We start from the raw sequence: 16,932 nt of genomic DNA, 5'->3' as shown, positions 1-16,932 counted from the left end.
CAGTAAGGACAAGAGAGTCAAAGAAAATGGGGCTGGGCTGTGTGTGGCGGGCCAGGCCTGAATGCTGGCCAGGCGAGGCTGCTGGAATTCATGGCTCATTTTTATGCACCAGTTGGGGCATGGTGTGTGAGGAGTCAGACTTAAAGTGCCAGGGACATAAGGGACAGAAAGGACTGTGCAGGTGTATGACTGAGGACGCCTGCAGCAGACAGGCCAGGGAGCCTGGCCAAAGAGATGGGCCAGATTTCCCCTCTCCCCACCTGTCACTCCCTCTGAATTCCCAGTGTGATCACCTGTCCCAGGCAATTTGGTTCTTTCGATGCTTATTCAACACCATGTCCTCTCCTCAGCCCGCCACATCAAGACCTCACCAAGCACTTACACAAGAGCAAGGAAGGCCACGTTCTCTGCCTGTCCCTGCCCTTCCCTGACTTTCACTCCAAAATGCTGCTCAAATTGGCCCACTTCTCTCTGTAGCCACTGCTATCAGCCTTACCCAGACCACTGATCAATAGAGTAGACTGAATTAACTTAGGAAGCTCCCACTCACACCCTAAACGCATAGAAATGCTGGGTTTTTAAAAATCAAAAAGGTGTTTTTGCTACAATGCTGGGTTTGAAAATAGGAATGAGAAATTTCCAGGTATCAGAAACAGGAAGGAAATTCAAAGCACATATAGTGAGAGGGGGTCTAAGCCAAGTGAACCACAGGGAGATCAGACCAGACATATGCTAGAGGCTGGATGAAAACGCTGAGGGAGGATGAGAGGAGAGACCCCAAACCTGTGCAGCAAGGGGAGCTGGAAAGAGACCCTGTGCGCAAAGTCGGCAGCCAAGAAGGTCTGTTTCATTTGCAAACTTGGACTCAAAACGCTCATGCCAGGGATGCAGGAATGTGGCCTGGAAGGAGGATGCTGGGAAATCAGAACATGAAGGCTTCCTTGTGTGGAGGTGTGGGGTTCAAATGAGTATTACCTGTGAAGCACAAGAAACCTCAAGCCTCAAAGGGAGATATTAACTTTAAAACTTCAAGCAGTGCTTCAGCATGAAGGAAACTGAACCAGGAGGAAGAAGAGGGCAGTAAAAAACAATAGTGAACACACAAATTACGGAAACACGTTTGTAAATCTAAACTGTTAAAGCATAAAAGATACAACAGCAGCTGATTTCACAGAGACTTTTAAAGAGGTATAATCAAACTACTAGATAAACATAACATGGAAGATGGGAGGAGAAAATTAAGAAGGAAATTAAAGTGTTCCAAGATTCTTGTTTTGTGCCTAAGAAGGACAGAAGTACTGACTAATGTTAGACGTTATTAGGAAAATATGAAATTAAGTATATCTGTCAAATTTTTAAGGGAAATCACTACTAAAATGTAAACTTCCAAACCAGTGGAGTGAAGAAGAGAAAGTAAACTCTATTTACTATTGATCAGTTCAATGTAAGATTAAAAAGAAAGGGAGAAAGCAAAGAAAAAGCATGTCAACTAGAAAATTTTTAAACAGATGATAGAAATAAACTCAAGTCAGTAGTGAAAAATATATACATGGATTAAATATGTCTAAACTCTAGCTATACATCGCTTATAAGCAACACATATAGGCCAGGCACCATGGCTCACTCCTGTAATCCCAACACTTTGGGAGGCTGAGCCAGGTGGATCACCTAAGGTCAGGAGTTCGCGACCAGCCTGGCCAACATGGCGAAACCCTGTCTCTCCTAAAAATACAAAAAAATTAGCCAGGTGTGGTGGCACATGCCTGTAAACCCAGCTACCCAGGTGGCTGAGGCAGAAGAATTGCTAGAACCCAGGAAGCGAGGTTGCAGTGAGCTGAGATCACGCCAATGCACTCCAGCCTGGGTGACAGAGCAAGACTCATCTCAAAAAAATAAAAATAAAAATAAAAAAATAAGCAACACATGTAAAACATAAGGTTATAGGAAGGTTGAAAATAAAAGGATGGAAAAAGATGTATTGGAAAATTAACCAAAAGCAAGCAGCCATAGCAATAAAAATCAGGTAAAAAAGACTTCAAGGCAAAAGCCATTAGTAAGGATGAAAAGCAGCCTATTTAATGATAAAAGAGCCAAGCCACCAAGAAGATACAATCATAAGCTTGAATGCTTATAAACAGCACACTCTCAAACTGAAGTAAAAATCAACAAAGTTACCAGGGAAAATGACATATCCACAATCATGGTGAGACATTTTTAACACACCTCTCAGAACTGATAGATCAAATGTACAAAAAAAAGATAAACATTTGAAAAATATAATTTATAAATTTCACCATATATGACAGCGGTCCCCAACCTTTTTGGCACCAGGGACTAGTTTTGTGGAAGACAATTTTTCCAGAAGCTGGGTGGGCGCGGTGGCTCACGCCTGTAATCCCAGCACTTTGGGAGGCCGAGGCGGGCGGATCACGAGGTCAGAAGATGGAGACCATCCTGGCTAACATGGTGAAATCCCGTCTCCACAAAAAATACAAAAAAAATTAGTCGGGCATGGTAGCAGGCGCCTGTAGTCCCAGCTACTTGGGAGGCTGAGGCAGGAGAATGGCGTGAACCCGGGAGGCGGAGCTTGCAGTGAACCGAGATCGCGCCACTGCACTCCACCCTGGGCGAGAGCGAGACTCCGCCTCAAAAAAAAAAAGAAAAAAAAAAAATTTCCAGAAGCTGCGCGGGGGCGTAGTAGGGAATGGTTTTGGGATGATTCAAGCACATTACATTTATTGGGCATTTTATTTCTACTATTATTATTACATTGTAATATATAATAAAATAATTATTCAACTCATCATAATGTAGAATCAGTGGGAGCCCTGAGCTTGTTTTCCTGCAACTAGACGGTCCCATCTGAGGGTAACGGGAGACAGATTATCAAACATTAGATTCTCATAAGGAGCACACAACCTAGATCCCTTACATATGCACGCAGTTCACAATAGGGTTCAGGCTCCAATGAGAATCGAATGCTACCGCAGATCTGACAGCAGGCGGAGCTCAGGCAGTAATGCTCACTCACCTGCTGCGCACCTCCTGCTGTGCCGCCTGGTTCCCAACAGGCCGTGGACAAATACCAGTCCCCGGCCTGGGGTTTGGGGACCCCTGATACATGATATATATACATATAATGAAGGAGGTCTCAACAAATTCTAAGCAATAAATATAATAGATATATAATATGACCACAATGTAGCAAATTTAGAAATCAATAATGAAAAGGCTGTCCCTTGTCAAAAAAATTCATTTGAAAACTAAAAAAAAAAAAATTATTCTAAAAATTCATAGGTTAAAAAGGAAATTATGACAAAAGTGATGAAAGATGAAAGTTACATATTCAATATGTACAATAAAAATACCGCTTCTCAAAACTTACGAGATATAGCCATAAAAGGATATAGTTATAAGGGAAATTATAGCCCTAACAGCACATGTTAAAAAATAAAAAATATTGAAAGTTAGGGATGAATTCAAGAGGCATAAAGAAAGACAAACACAGCAGACAAAAGAAAATAACCAAAAGTAGAAGGAAGGAAATATTAAAGATTGCTCACCAAAACAAAAAACTAGTTTTTTTCAAAGACGAATAAAATGTAAGTTTCAACATACGTATTTTTTTCTTTCCCCCCCTTTTCTTTCTTTGACACAAGGTCTCAGAGTCTCAGAGACAGGCTGAAGTACAGTGGTGTGTGATCAGAGATCACTGCACCCTCAAACCCATGGGTTCAAGTTATCCACCTGCCTCAGCTTCCCCAGGAGCTGGAACTACAGATGCATGCCACCATGCCCAGCTAATTTTTGCATTTTTTGTAGAGATCAGGTCTCACTACGTTGCCCAGGCTCATCTTGAACTCCTGATCTCAAGCAATCCCACCTCAGCCTCCCAAAGTACTGGGATTATAGGTATGAGTTACTAGGTCTAGCCTAAAAATATGTTTAATTATAAAATATACAAACCTCAGGCAAGGCTGACTCAAGAAAGAGGTAAGACATAAATACATGGTATTAGAAATAAAAAAGGGAGCGAAGCACAGTGGCTCACGCCTGTAATCCCAGGACTTTGGGAGGCTGAGGCAGATGGATCACCTGAGGTCAGAAGTTCGAGACCAGCCTAGTCATCATGGTGAAAACCCGTCTCTACTAAAAATACAAAAATTAGCCAGGCATGGTGGCAGATGCCTGTAATCCCAGCTACTCGGGAGGTGGAAGTTGCAGTGAGCCAGGATCACACCACTGCATTCCAGAGTGAGACTCTGTCTCAAAAAAAAAAAAGAAGAAGAAATGCAAAGGGAGATATCAATATAGAGATGCAATAAATATTGATAACATTTTAATACTATGAGAAAGAATATTTGTGCCAAGAACTTTGAAAACTGTTAATTCTTATAAAATGTTTCTTTTTTAAATAAAATATAAATCACCAAAATGATTCAAGAAAAAAAATAAAACCAGAATAGGTCAATAATCACTAAAGAAACTGAAGCTGTAGTTTTAAAAGTCTCTCCTATCCCCAAAAGGCATCAGGCATAGATAATTTTATAGGCAACCTTTACCAAACCTAAAGAATAGATAAGTCTTGTCTTACACAAATTGTTCCAAAGAACAAAAACACAGAGAAACCTACCAAATTCATTTTAGGAGCCTATCTTAGCTCTAATACCTGAATTGAAAAGCAGTAAAAAATTGTAGGCTTACAATTATTATGATATATCACTTATGATATATTCATAAATCTAAATGATTTAAAATTTTAAAGTAGCAACTGTTCAAAAATCTAATAATGTATATAAAAATAATATAGCAAAACTGTAACAAAAACCCCTAGAGCTCCACATAGCTATTCTTTGTCTTTAGTCATGAGAACCCTGATTCTTAGCTATGTAGTTTACACCCTCCACATTGCTTCCCAGCTAAAAGACTATACCCCACAGCCTCCCTTGCAGCTAGGTGCCACCATGTGATGAGATTTTAGCCAATGTGATGAAACTGGTTGTGTGTAACTTTCAGGAAGTCTTTTTAAAAAGGATGGACTGCATCCCTCTTCCTCTTTCCTCCTTCTCACTGCTCAGAATGCAGACATGACTGGGGGAGCTTGAACTTGAGGTCCCTAGACATGAAGTGATGTACAAAATAGAAGGAGCCTGAGTTCTGACACTGCACTCCCTACATCTAAGCTGGCTTTTTTTTTTTTTAAGTGAGAGAAAAATACACTTGTTTAAGACACTACTGAGGCCCTGTGACTCACAGCCAAATTTAATCCAAACTGACAATGGGATCAAGCAGGGTTTATCCCAGGAATGAAAGAATGGAAAATCCATTCATTCATACAATTCACCATGTTACACATGGAAAGAGAAAAATCTATGATCATCTAAATAGATTCTGAGAAAACATTCAATAAAATTTCACTCATATTTTCTATTTTAAAAAATAAAAATAAGATGCTTATCCAACTAGGAATAGAAAGGAATTTCCTTAATCTGACAGATGGTATCCATCAAAATTTGTAGCAAACATCATCTTGAAAAACATAGCCACTAAAGTCAATACTACTGAACAGTGAACAGAAGTCCTATTCAATGCAATATTACAAGAAAAATAAATGAAAATACAGATTTAAAAGAAATATCTTCATTCACAGAAAAATAACTGACTATACAGGAAGCCCATCATGATTTTCAGATAACCTATGAGACTAATAAGAGACCTAATTCAGCAGCAACGTTACTGAATACAAAATCAACATACAAAACATACAAAACCTAACAGTAGAGGCCGGGTGTGGTAGCTCATGCCTGTAATCCCAGCACTTTGGGAGGCCAAGGCGGGCTGATCACCTGAGGTCAGGAGCTTGAGACCAGCCTGGCTAACATGGCAACACCCCGTCTCTACTGAAAACACAAAAAATTAGCCAGGCATGGTGGCGGGTGCCTGTAATCCCAGGTACTTGAGAGGCTGAAGCAGGAGAATGGCGTGAACCCGGGAGGCAGAGGTTGCAGTGAGCTGAGATCATGCCACTGCACTCCAGCCTGGATGACAAGAGCAAAATGCCATCTCAAAAAAAATAAAATAAAAATAAAAATAAATAAACCTAACAGTGCTACCACACACTAGCAGTGCCTAGTTGTAAAATGCAATAGAAGAAAAACATCCCAATCACAATAGCCACCACATTGCAAAACACAATCACCTTTCTTCTGGATCATGAAAAATCCTCCTAACTAGCCTTCTCGTTTCCACTATTGCTTTCTTCGAATTCATTCTCCACTCAGCAGCTTGTGATCTTTCATGAACATAAGTTAGATCATGTTGCACTCCTTCTTTAACCTTTACATGGCTACTCATTACTCATAATTAGATTCCAATTCCTTATCATGTCCATGCTCTGCATAACCTGCCCCTGCCTGTTCTCCAATTAACTCCCTTCCCACTCCCCTGCCCCACTCCACACCAGCCACATGGACCTTCTTTCAGTTCCCGATGCATGCCAAACTCTTTCCTGCCCCAACACCTCCACATATGCTATTCCCTCTCCCCTGAATGCTTTTCCTCCAATCATCACCTGAGAGTTCTTAGTCAATCCTCAAGTCTCAGCTTAAATGTCACCTGCTTTATCTAAATAAGGTCCCTTCTTCTCTCTTATCTCCTCCTTTTTCTTTCATATTCTTACATAATATGCAATAAAATCCCACTACCTATTATATCATAATGTGTTGTCATATTTTTATTCAAGGATTATTTATTCATTGCCTTGATTTCCCTCTAGACCATAGCTTCTGTGAGGGCAGAAGTCATATCTTTGATGTTTCCTGAAGCATTTAACACAGTGCATAGGAGCTGTCATACAACACGTGCTTAGTAAGTATCTGATGAATGAATGAATCAATCAATCAATCAATGACAAGAGTTTGCTGATTTAGCAAGAGTCTCAGCTAGAAGGCCTGCAGCACTCTTTCCAGGATTCAAGGGTTATAAGGAGGAATGTGGGGAACCCCAACCCCCCTGGACCTATCTAGACAAGGAACCAAAAAGCCTCTAAAGGGAGTGAGTGGGCTTGGTGGTCCATGGGATAGCACTAGAATTGGGGGTGGGTAGGATTCAGAACATAGAGTTGCATCCATCCATGACTCCTACCCCATCTCTCAATAATTCAAGTCACACATTTGCAAATTGGGTTTGCCATAAAATGCCATTTTTCTGAAATCTTTGTGGCACAGTAAAAGTTTAGTGGACAGCAGGTTTAGAAGTCATGCAGGCAACCAGGACAGCATTATGCCACCCTCGATGAAGGCATTTACAGCCCCAGGAGCATACAGAACTTCAGGGAGCCAAATCAGAAGTTGAGAAAAATGGTGAATCCCATAGGAACACCAAAAAAACTTCATCAGGCACAAACACAAGACATCCCAAGGACATCCCAGAAATAGCTGGGGAAATCTGGGCGAAGGACGGCAACTGGGAACAGAGCTGCGAGGAACCACTGCTAGTGGGACACTGGTTTTTTGTGTTTTGGGTTTTTTTTTGAGATAGTCTCACTCAGTCACCCAGGCTGGAGTGCAGTGGTGCAATCTCAGCTCGCTGCAACCTCAGGCTCCTGGGTTCAACCAATTCTCATGCCTCAGCCTCTCGAGCAGCTGAGACTACAGGAGTGTGCCACCATGCTCAGCTAATTTTTGTATTTTTAGTAGAGATGGGGTTTTGCCATGTTGGCCAGGCTGGTCTCAAGCTCCTGGCCTCAAGTGATCCGCCCACCCTGGCCTCCCAAAGTGCTGGGATTACAGGCGTGAGCCACCGCACCTGGCCTGGGACACTAGTTTTATTCCTCCAGTCGTATGGCCTGGGAAGCTCAGATACCATGAAACCGTTATGGCCAGCCCCTGGCAAGCTCCCAGACACCCTTTCTCCCCATAGGCACCCAACAACAGAGAGGCCTCTTTCTGGTATCCCCTCCAGAGCTGGCAATGCTAATTCTTCAGTGAAAATTAAGGAGTCAATGTTTCTGAGGCCACCTAATGCCAGAATAGTGGCTGCTGCTAATTGTACTATCTCAGGTACACCACAGACTCAGGCATGTAATAGGTACCCCCAACTGGTTAAATGCTTGTGTGAGCCAAGTGAGGAGGAGTGTTATATCTGCCAGGGGCTCCTGAGAGGCAATCTTCCTGTTTGTTTCTTTTTGAGCTCACATACTTGTACACCACAGGATGTAATGAGGGATTGGCAGATCCTATCATCCCCTGGAAAGGACAATTGCTGGAGGCCTGCTCGGCACCTACATGTAACCTTTCCCATCCTCTCCTTCCCTGCAACTGCTGTGTATCTCCCGTCTGCCTCTGAGCACCTGGGGTGGGCATGGGCACAAGAACTCTAGGTTTGATGACTCCTCTGGTGACATCTCTATGGAACAGCCCCTGTGGCTGCTCTGACCACCCTCTATAAAAAGGCTTAGTCTCACTTCCAGGAAAAGAGGATGTGCAGGGAGACTGGGCTAGTGGGGACACTATGCAGCCCTCTCTCCTCCTGTCTCCCAACGAAGCCTGGGCACTCCCACCTTGACTTACCTCTTGTCCTCTTCCACCTGCACGCCAATGGAGTGGAACTCCCTCCGGCTCCTGTTCTCGGTGTCCGAATCTGAGATCGTCTCCACCTGGTGGCAGGGTGGAGGAGTCAGTGGCTGTGGCGAGCCAAGGTGAAAGCCCTTCCCGGGGAGAACGGCTAGCAATGGCTGCGCCCCAAGCCAGCTGGCAGGTCCTGCAAAGACCATCTGCCTGAACAAGATGAGAGACCCAGGCGGTCGGTCACAGGCCTCAAAGTGGCAACCACTGGACACGGCCCTCCAGCCCTCCATTAGTCAGGAGGGGCGATGGTGCCAGGACGAGGGACGAGGGAGTGGGCGGGGGCTGGCTGGAGCAGCCCCGTCGATGTCCAGGCACGGGGTTCACTAGCAGCTCAGGGCAAGCCAGAAAGAATGTCGATATATCCAGAAGGCCGCTTCCAGCCCCTCACCCCAGCCCCGACCGACCAGGGTCAGAGCCCTCGTGGGCGCCTCCCCGTTCCATACCTGCACCCCAATGGACGGCCGCCACTTCCGCTGCCGCGCCAGGCTCCGCAGCTCCTCCCTGCCAGGGATGGTCTTGATGATGAGTGTGGGGGGCTTGGGGCTGGCCCGGGGCGGCACCGGCGCCAACTCCAGTGTGCGCGCACCCATGGCGGGGCCGTCCAGCCCGTCGGCGGAGCTGCAGCGCCGGGCGGGGCCCTCGGCCGCCGTGAAGCTCTCGTGCGCTGAGTCGGTGCTGCTCTGGGCGGTGATGGAGATGCGGGGCGGGGCCTGGCTTCCCGGCGGGATGGGGGGCGGGGCCTTTCTGAAGTTGAAGGCTGTGGCCGGCGAGCGCAGAGACGCAGTGGGTGAGGCTCGCGGCCCTGCCTGGGTCCTGGGCCCGTGCCCGACTCCCACCCTCAAGAGGCCCTACGGGACCCTGCAGCGGCGCGCACTCCACATGCTGCTGCACACACGCCAACGGACGCTCTCCCCGTCATCCGACCCCGGGAGCCAGCTATCTGCGCGGGTCACAGCACAGTCGAGGGGGAGGCCAGAACCCGGACCCAGGGCGCTCTCCTGCCTAGGGCCGGGCCAGGGGCAGGAAGGTGTACTCACAGGAGCCGGGCCTCCCTGAGACAGCGGCAGGGGTAGCGAGGAGGGGCAGGCAGTCGTCGTCTTGAGAGCAGCCGGCCTGGATGGCCCGGAGGTAGCTGTGGCTCCGCATGCGGAAACAGCCGGGCAGGTCCAGGGCGTCCACGGCCTGGGACTCCAGCTCCCCAAACACCGACCCGCACACGGCCTCCAGCTGCTGGTTCAACTCATCGCTGAGCTGGGGGGCAGGGGGTCGGGAGGACAGTTATAAGGTGCCGGGAGGGGGTGGAAGTCCCTGGGGTGCTCTGCCTTAGGGGAAGACCTCTCTATATCTGCAGAGGCTGTAGGCGACTCTTCCGCATTTGAACTAAAAGAAACCCTAACTCTTTGCAAAGAAAGATGGGGGCATCTCTGCCCCACTCTGCTCCCAAGGCTTGTCTTGGGGCCCAGTCTTTCCTCTAAATGTCCCACCCCCACCCCCACCTCCACCCCACCTATGCCTCTTCCAGGTGTCTGGCTGGCTGCCCTCCAGACTGCAGACCACCATGTTTTCCTCTCCACCTAGTCCCATCCCCTGACGTTTCTCTCACCTGACCCCAACAGAGAGGACCAGGGACCTGGCATGCACCCTCCTGCCCAGTATGGGGGTGGGGACTTCATGGAGGACATCTTTTATTATTTATAATCCATTACATTACAAAATTGATTGAAAGCTCTCTATATATATACATTATATATATACACTATATATATACACTACATATATGTACTATATATATACTACATATATATACTATATATATACACTACATGTATATATGCTATATATATATATAATACCAACTGGCAGGATGGAAACTAATGCATAAGTGATGGAGCAAAGTTATTAACCTACCAGTGTCCCAAGCCTTCCCCCATCTTCTTTTTTTTTTTTTTTTTTTGAGACAGAGTCTTGCTCAGTTGCCCAGGCTGGAGTGCAGTGGCGCGATCTCGGCTCACTGCAAGCTCTGCCTCCCGGGTTCACCCCACTTTCCTGCCTCAGCCTCCCAAGTAGCTGGGACTACAGGCGCCTGCCACCACGCCCGGCTAATTTTTTTGTATTTCTAGTAGAGACGGGATTTCACCGTGTTAGCCAGGATGGTCTCGATCTCCTGACCTCATAATCTGCCCGTCTCGGCCTCCCAAAGTGCTGGGATTATAGGCGTGAGCCACCGCACCCGGCCCTTGCCTTCCCCAACCTTCTATCCACTCACTCGGGTTCTGGCTTAACCTGTGGGTTCCTTCTCTACCCTCCCCCACTGAGGGAAGCTTAGCCATTGCTGGATGAGGTTCTGGTTTTGTTTTTCGTATTTTGGTGGTGCAGAATCCATGGTGTTAAAAAAAAAAAAAAAGTTAAAGTATGAAAAAAAGCAAAACAAAAATTTTGTTCGTGGAACTGTGCCGCACACCACCACACGAAGACTAAATATACCACAGAGGTTGCAGCTTCGTTCACATTACAAGAGAGAACTGGTGCAAAGAAAAAGTAAAGGCAGGAAAAGGTGCTACCAGAGGTAAGTGCTACACCCAGAACACAGGTGACAAAGTCCTGAACATTGCTCAAGATGGGCACATATTTAACCCTGAGCTTCCAAGCAGGTAAAGCATCAGGGAGTATAGCCTCAGAGTTGCCTGCATGGGCTATGCGTGAGACTTCTCCTAGATTCAAGTGCTGGCTGTACCACTTCCTAGCAGAATGGCCTGGGAAAGTTAAAGTTTGGGGGCCTCAGTTTGCTCACCTGTCAAATGGGAGTGATAATGGTACCATCTTCATAGGGCTATTGAGGGGACTCAAAGAAAAACATGTGAGCCTTTTGGTACAGGTACTGGCACATAGTAAGCCCTCGGCTAGCGGCATGCGAAGGTCTCAGGGCCTCCCTGGTAAACACAGGCCAGATGCCCATGAGAACCACAACAATTCCTGTCCCTGAGACTAAGAGACAATCATCCCCTGTGGATGATTATGTAGAGTCCATTGGATGAAGTCATGGACAAGGTCCTCGACAGCATCCCATGGCAAACATAACAGCAAGTATCACATGGCTGCATCTTGTGACATCTCCCAGGAAAGATTCACGGCATTATATTTACGTGCAGTCCACAGAGGCTCAAAGGAGTGGCCTGATCCATGTGTAAACTGCAGCTCAATGTTTCCATAATTCAGCCTCCAAAGCATAACATGATTTCACTGGATTCTACTTCAAATAGAGCCATTTCTATTCCAATCTATTAATGGGCAAACAAGACCCAGAGAGGGCAGGTGAATTGTCTAAGGATGCCCAGCTGGTAGGTGATAAAACTGAAATTAAATGTCATGCTTCCTGGCTCCCACGTAAGGCTGATTGAGCAACAGATTCTCTTGGGGAGCTTGTTAAACCTACATTAACTCAGGCCCCACCCCAAGGATCTGAACCCAGGGTTAACAAAACACCTCTCTTGCTTTGGCTGCTTAGAAGCTCAGAGCCAAATTTGCTGGAGATTTAGATTCGTTGGTTCCAATGTGGGCCTACTAATTGAAAAGAAGGATTGTCTGAACTTTTTGAAGCTTTTTCTAAAGGAGCTTCATTACAAGTGTATGGAAATCCCAGGCCATGGAAAATCAATCCGAGATCCCGTAGAAGTTAAGTTCTCTCATATTTGACTGACACAAGCCACACTTGTGTGACAGTTGTGGCTTTCACCATGATGCTCTGTCATCTACCTCTCAGTCTTTCTGTCTCTGTATTTCTGGGGCACCAAAGACAACAGTTGCCAGTGTAGTTCCTAAAACACAGGAACTGAACTAACTCCTGCTATTTCTGGGCTAGGCTCAAGACACTCCCCAATTAGAACAAATGCAGCCCAGAGCGTCCCTCTTGGAGCACAGGGGAGCTAATCTAACCCTAGCAGAAAGCACGCTGGTCTCGAGTCCAGACACCAGGGATGAAAGGAATCTCACTCTGTAGTATATTTCTGTATCTCTAGCCCTCTTCTGTGTATAAAGCACTAGGCATAATATCTGGCACACAGTAGATGCTCAATAAACTATAGCTACTATTATTAGCAACAAGAGGCTCTAAAATCGCAGTGACAATACCACTCAGAATGAGAAGTGCCTCTTTCCCTAGGGTTCTGCAGCTCTTGAAATCCCACCCACAGGCAATACTCACAACCAATTCTATCCAAGGCAGACAAAAGAAGGTGAACAACTCCCTGGGGTCATACACCCGCCAGCTCAGCTGGCCAAGAGGAGCTTCTGGGGTCCAACAGGAGACCAGGACACAAGGGAAACACGGACTCAGAGACTCTCAGAGAAATATTACACCCAAGTTGATCTTTACTATCCTACAATTATAAAACTGTAACACTGTACTGTGAATGCTCCTATTATCCCTGCACTGACTTCCACCCTGCTTCCCCCAACATCCACTTACAGGAGACTCAAAGTCAAAGAATCCTCTTGGGATGAGATCCTTAGCCTTTCTCCAAACCAGACTGGAATCAGTAGCCATTTCCAAGCTCATGAAATATTTAAAGTAAAAATGCTTTGTGTCTAATTGGAAATTGTCCAGACTAGAGTTGGTGGGTCCAACAGGGGGCCAGGCAACATCGTGTATACTTTACTTGTGTTATTTAGTTTAGATAACCTTTAGAAAACTCTCCCATTTCAAAACATTGGATAAAATATAACAAATGTTGCTTTATATGCATAGCTGAGCTCACAAGAAAGCGAGATAAGTCCCCAGGGGACAAAAGCAAAGAGGAGACTGGAAAATCAGAACATTAACTGTGTGAGCCAATGCTGCAAACAGCCCAGTGGAGGCGGGAGGTGGGGGCAGGGGCTGTTGGTCTCAGCGTTTTGGTAAAGGCTTAGGTTTTAACACCCACTTGGGCATAGGAGGAAGGCTTTGGGCCCACATGAAGCGTGGAATTGGAAAGGAGAACCTGCATAAAGTTAGGAAAAGTGAAACCTTTGATGAAAATGTAGACTAGAATAAAAAAATTAGTCATCACCACAGGCTGATGACAAGGAAGCTGGTCTGAAGTACAGGGATGGCGGGAAGGGAAAAGAGGCAAATCCCCTAAGAATCTGTACCTACAAGCTGGTCCTCACACAGCCACGGTACTGTGTATCTGCATGAACCTTCATGGGCCACACCCCTAAAATTAAAAATTAGCATAAAATAATTCCAAACCAGGGATATTCCAACAGAAGCAACTGCAAAATATTTCCTGGGGAACTCACTCCTAACCCAAGCTGCTCATGCTTCTCACAGATAAATTTCCATTGAAGGTGAGTGTACTATGTGGGAGACAGCCTCTGAAATAGCTCCTAATGATCTCCATCTCCTGGAACTCACACCCTTGTGTAATCCCTTTCTCATGAGTATGGACCAGACTTATTGGCCCACTTCTAATGAATAGAATATGGCAGATACAATGGGATATCACTTCTGAGATTAGGTTACAAACAGACCGTGGCTTCCATCTTAGACACCTTTTCTTATTCTCTTTCTCTCAAAGCCTTTGCTCTGGGGGAGGCAAGCTGCTATGCTGTGAGTAGCCCTGTAGTGAGTCTCACATAGAAGAAATTGATGTCCCTGGTTAGTAGCCAGCAAGGATCTGTAGCCTGCCAACAGCCATGTGAGTGAGCATGGAAGCAGATCTTCACCCAGTGAAGCCTTGAGATGCTGCAGCCTTGGCCAACACCTTGATTGCAACTTTGTGAGACACTTGACCCAGTCGCACCCAGCCAGGCTGCACTCAGATTCCTGATCCACAGAAACTGTGAGATAATAAATATTTGTTGTTTAAAGATACTACATTTGGGGATAACTTGCATAGCAACAGAAAATACAAATTGTGACATAAACAAAAACTAACTCTTATTGAGTTAAGCCATTGAGAATTCAAGATTTCTCTGTTATAGCAGCTAGTGCTACCTTAGCTAAAACAAAATAACTTTTAAATGATGTTTAAAAGTTCCAAGCTTAAAAGATAAAACTGAGAAAAGAAGAAAATACGACTCTAAAACAGGATAAAACTGTCAAAACCCACCATTTTATCACTCTGCAAATCAATCAAAGACATACAACAAAGAAACATGTATTCATAAAAATTACTGGACTTTGGGTAAGAATAGCACGACTCTATAGTATTCTTGCCTGAGGCTGCTCTCGTTCACCAGGCTCCCAATGCTATCAGTTGCAATACTTCAACAAACGTGGTGCTGCCTGTGAAAAATCAGCTGCTTCACTGCCTCTGCCAGAGGGCTCCACTTAATTTGGGGCATTGTCAGTTATAATATCAAGAACAGGAAAGGCCAGAAGCACTGTTAGGCTGGGTTTCAGCAATGTTTGGGCCAAACAATGGACTGGCAAACTAACCAGGAATTTATCAGAAAATTCCAGGGAGTGAGACAGACCAAGGGAGTTTGATAAGCTCTCCACATATCTTGGGTTAACTCGAAGCTGGGTGAATGCACAGCAGAGACCAGAGAAGCCTGAGCCACCCACACATCCCTAGCCAATGGAGCTTATATATGTATGCAGGGGAAATAAAAGAGTCTGGTGAAGAGTAAAAGACAGGGTAGGTTTGAAAACAACCTGAACTTTGCCCTCCCCAGCTCACACATAGAACTATAGGCAGACAGAAAGTCTAACTAGCTTGAGGTTCTTGAGCACAACCTCCGAAAAATCTCTGGTTGAACACTAAGCTATGCAGATATGGGGGAAACCCCTAAGAAACAAGGCTTAAAATAAAAATAAGAAGGAAATAAAACTGAATGGAAACATTAGAGGCCACATGTTGTAGGGAAGACAGATTTCACAGATTTCATTCAGGGATTAACAAACAAAGCAATAACAATCTTCAAGAGGAAAACATAATCTAGAATTACTACAATATATTATCTAAAATGTTCAGTATTTAACAAAAAATTATGAAACATGCAAATAAACAAGAAGGTATGCATATCCCCAAATGTTGCTTTTATCAGACAAAGACTACAAGGCAGCTATTATAAATATATCAAAGAATTAAAGGAAACCATGCTTAAAGATTTAAAGGAAAGCATGACAACAATGACTTCATGAATACAAATCACAACAGAGAGAGAGAGATTAAAAAAAGGAACAAATGGAAATTCTGGAGCTGAAGAGTATGGTAACTGAAATTAAAAATTCAGTAGAGGGGCTCAACATAATAAATGATCAGTAAACATGAAGATGGATCTGTGTAAATTATCCAATATGAATAATGAAGAGAAAAAATATTAAACAGAAATGAACACAGCCTCAGAGGCCTATGGGACAACATCAAGCATAGCACCATACATGTGATGGGAGTTCCAGAAGGAGGAGGAAAAAAAAGAGGAAAAGGAAGAGATAGGGCAGAAAAAAATATTTGGAGAGACAATAGCCAAAAACTTTCCTTTTGTTTTTGTTCTCATTTTTTGTTTTTGTCTTTTTTTAGAGATGAGGTCTCACTATGTTTCCCAGGCTTCAGTGCAGTGGCTATTCACAGGCACAGTCATAACATAGTGCACTACAGGTCAAACTCTTGGGCTAAAGCAATCCTACTGCCTCCACTTCCCAAGTGGCTAGGGCTACAGGTGCCCACTACTGTGCCTACCTACCAAATTTAATTAAAAAACAAAAAACATTAGAGATCAAAGAAGCTCAAGGAACCTAAAGTAGGTTAAACACTAAGAGATCTATATTCACACAAATTACAGTCAAAATGTTGAAAGCTGAAAACAGAAAATCTTAATAGCAGCACAAGAAAAACAATTCATCACATAGAGGGAAACAACTCACTTTTCATCAAAAACAATGAACACCAGAAGGCAGTGGAATGGTATATTCTAAGTGCTGAAAGAAAAATAAATGTCAGCCAGGAATTTTATATCCAGCAAAACTATTCTTCCAAGATGAAGTAAAAATAAAAACATTTCCAGATAAATGTAGACTGAATAATTTATTGCCAGGAGACTTATATTATGAGAAGCACTAATGGAAGTCCTTCAGGCTAAAGGGAAAATAAAGTAATACCCAATGGTAACTCAAATACAGAAGAAGAAATGAAGAGCACCAGAAATGGTAAATATGTGAGTAAATACAAGAGCCTCTATAAATATATTTTCCTCGCTTCCTCTCTTAACTTCTTTAAAAAATGTAAGATTACACAAAGCACTTATTATAATACCAATGTTGGTTTATAACAAGTGTTAGGTTTAAAACATATATAGGTAATATAAGACAGTAATAGCACAA

At 44.4% G+C, this 16,932-nt stretch overlaps 1 protein-coding gene across 4 annotated transcripts in view; it reads right to left on the bottom strand.

The window, feature by feature from the left end:
- The window catches only part of DLGAP3 (DLG associated protein 3), a 76,482-nt gene that overhangs the window by 22,944 nt on the left and 36,606 nt on the right, over nt 1-16,932 (bottom strand). For all 4 annotated transcript variants that reach the window (XM_004025429.5, XM_063700495.1, XM_063700494.1 and 1 more), the window contains 3 exons: nt 9,665-9,878; nt 9,071-9,384; nt 8,571-8,656 (listed from right to left, as the gene is read on the bottom strand). In XM_004025429.5, the coding sequence (XP_004025478.3) occupies nt 8,571-8,656; nt 9,071-9,384; nt 9,665-9,878 (614 nt within the window). The remainder of the gene's footprint in view (nt 1-8,570; nt 8,657-9,070; nt 9,385-9,664; nt 9,879-16,932) is intronic.

This window comes from Gorilla gorilla, chromosome 1, assembly GCF_029281585.2.
Source record: "Gorilla gorilla gorilla isolate KB3781 chromosome 1, NHGRI_mGorGor1-v2.1_pri, whole genome shotgun sequence".
Lineage (NCBI taxonomy): Eukaryota > Metazoa > Chordata > Mammalia > Primates > Hominidae > Gorilla > Gorilla gorilla.
This window is presented reverse-complemented; position numbering and strand designations above follow the sequence as displayed.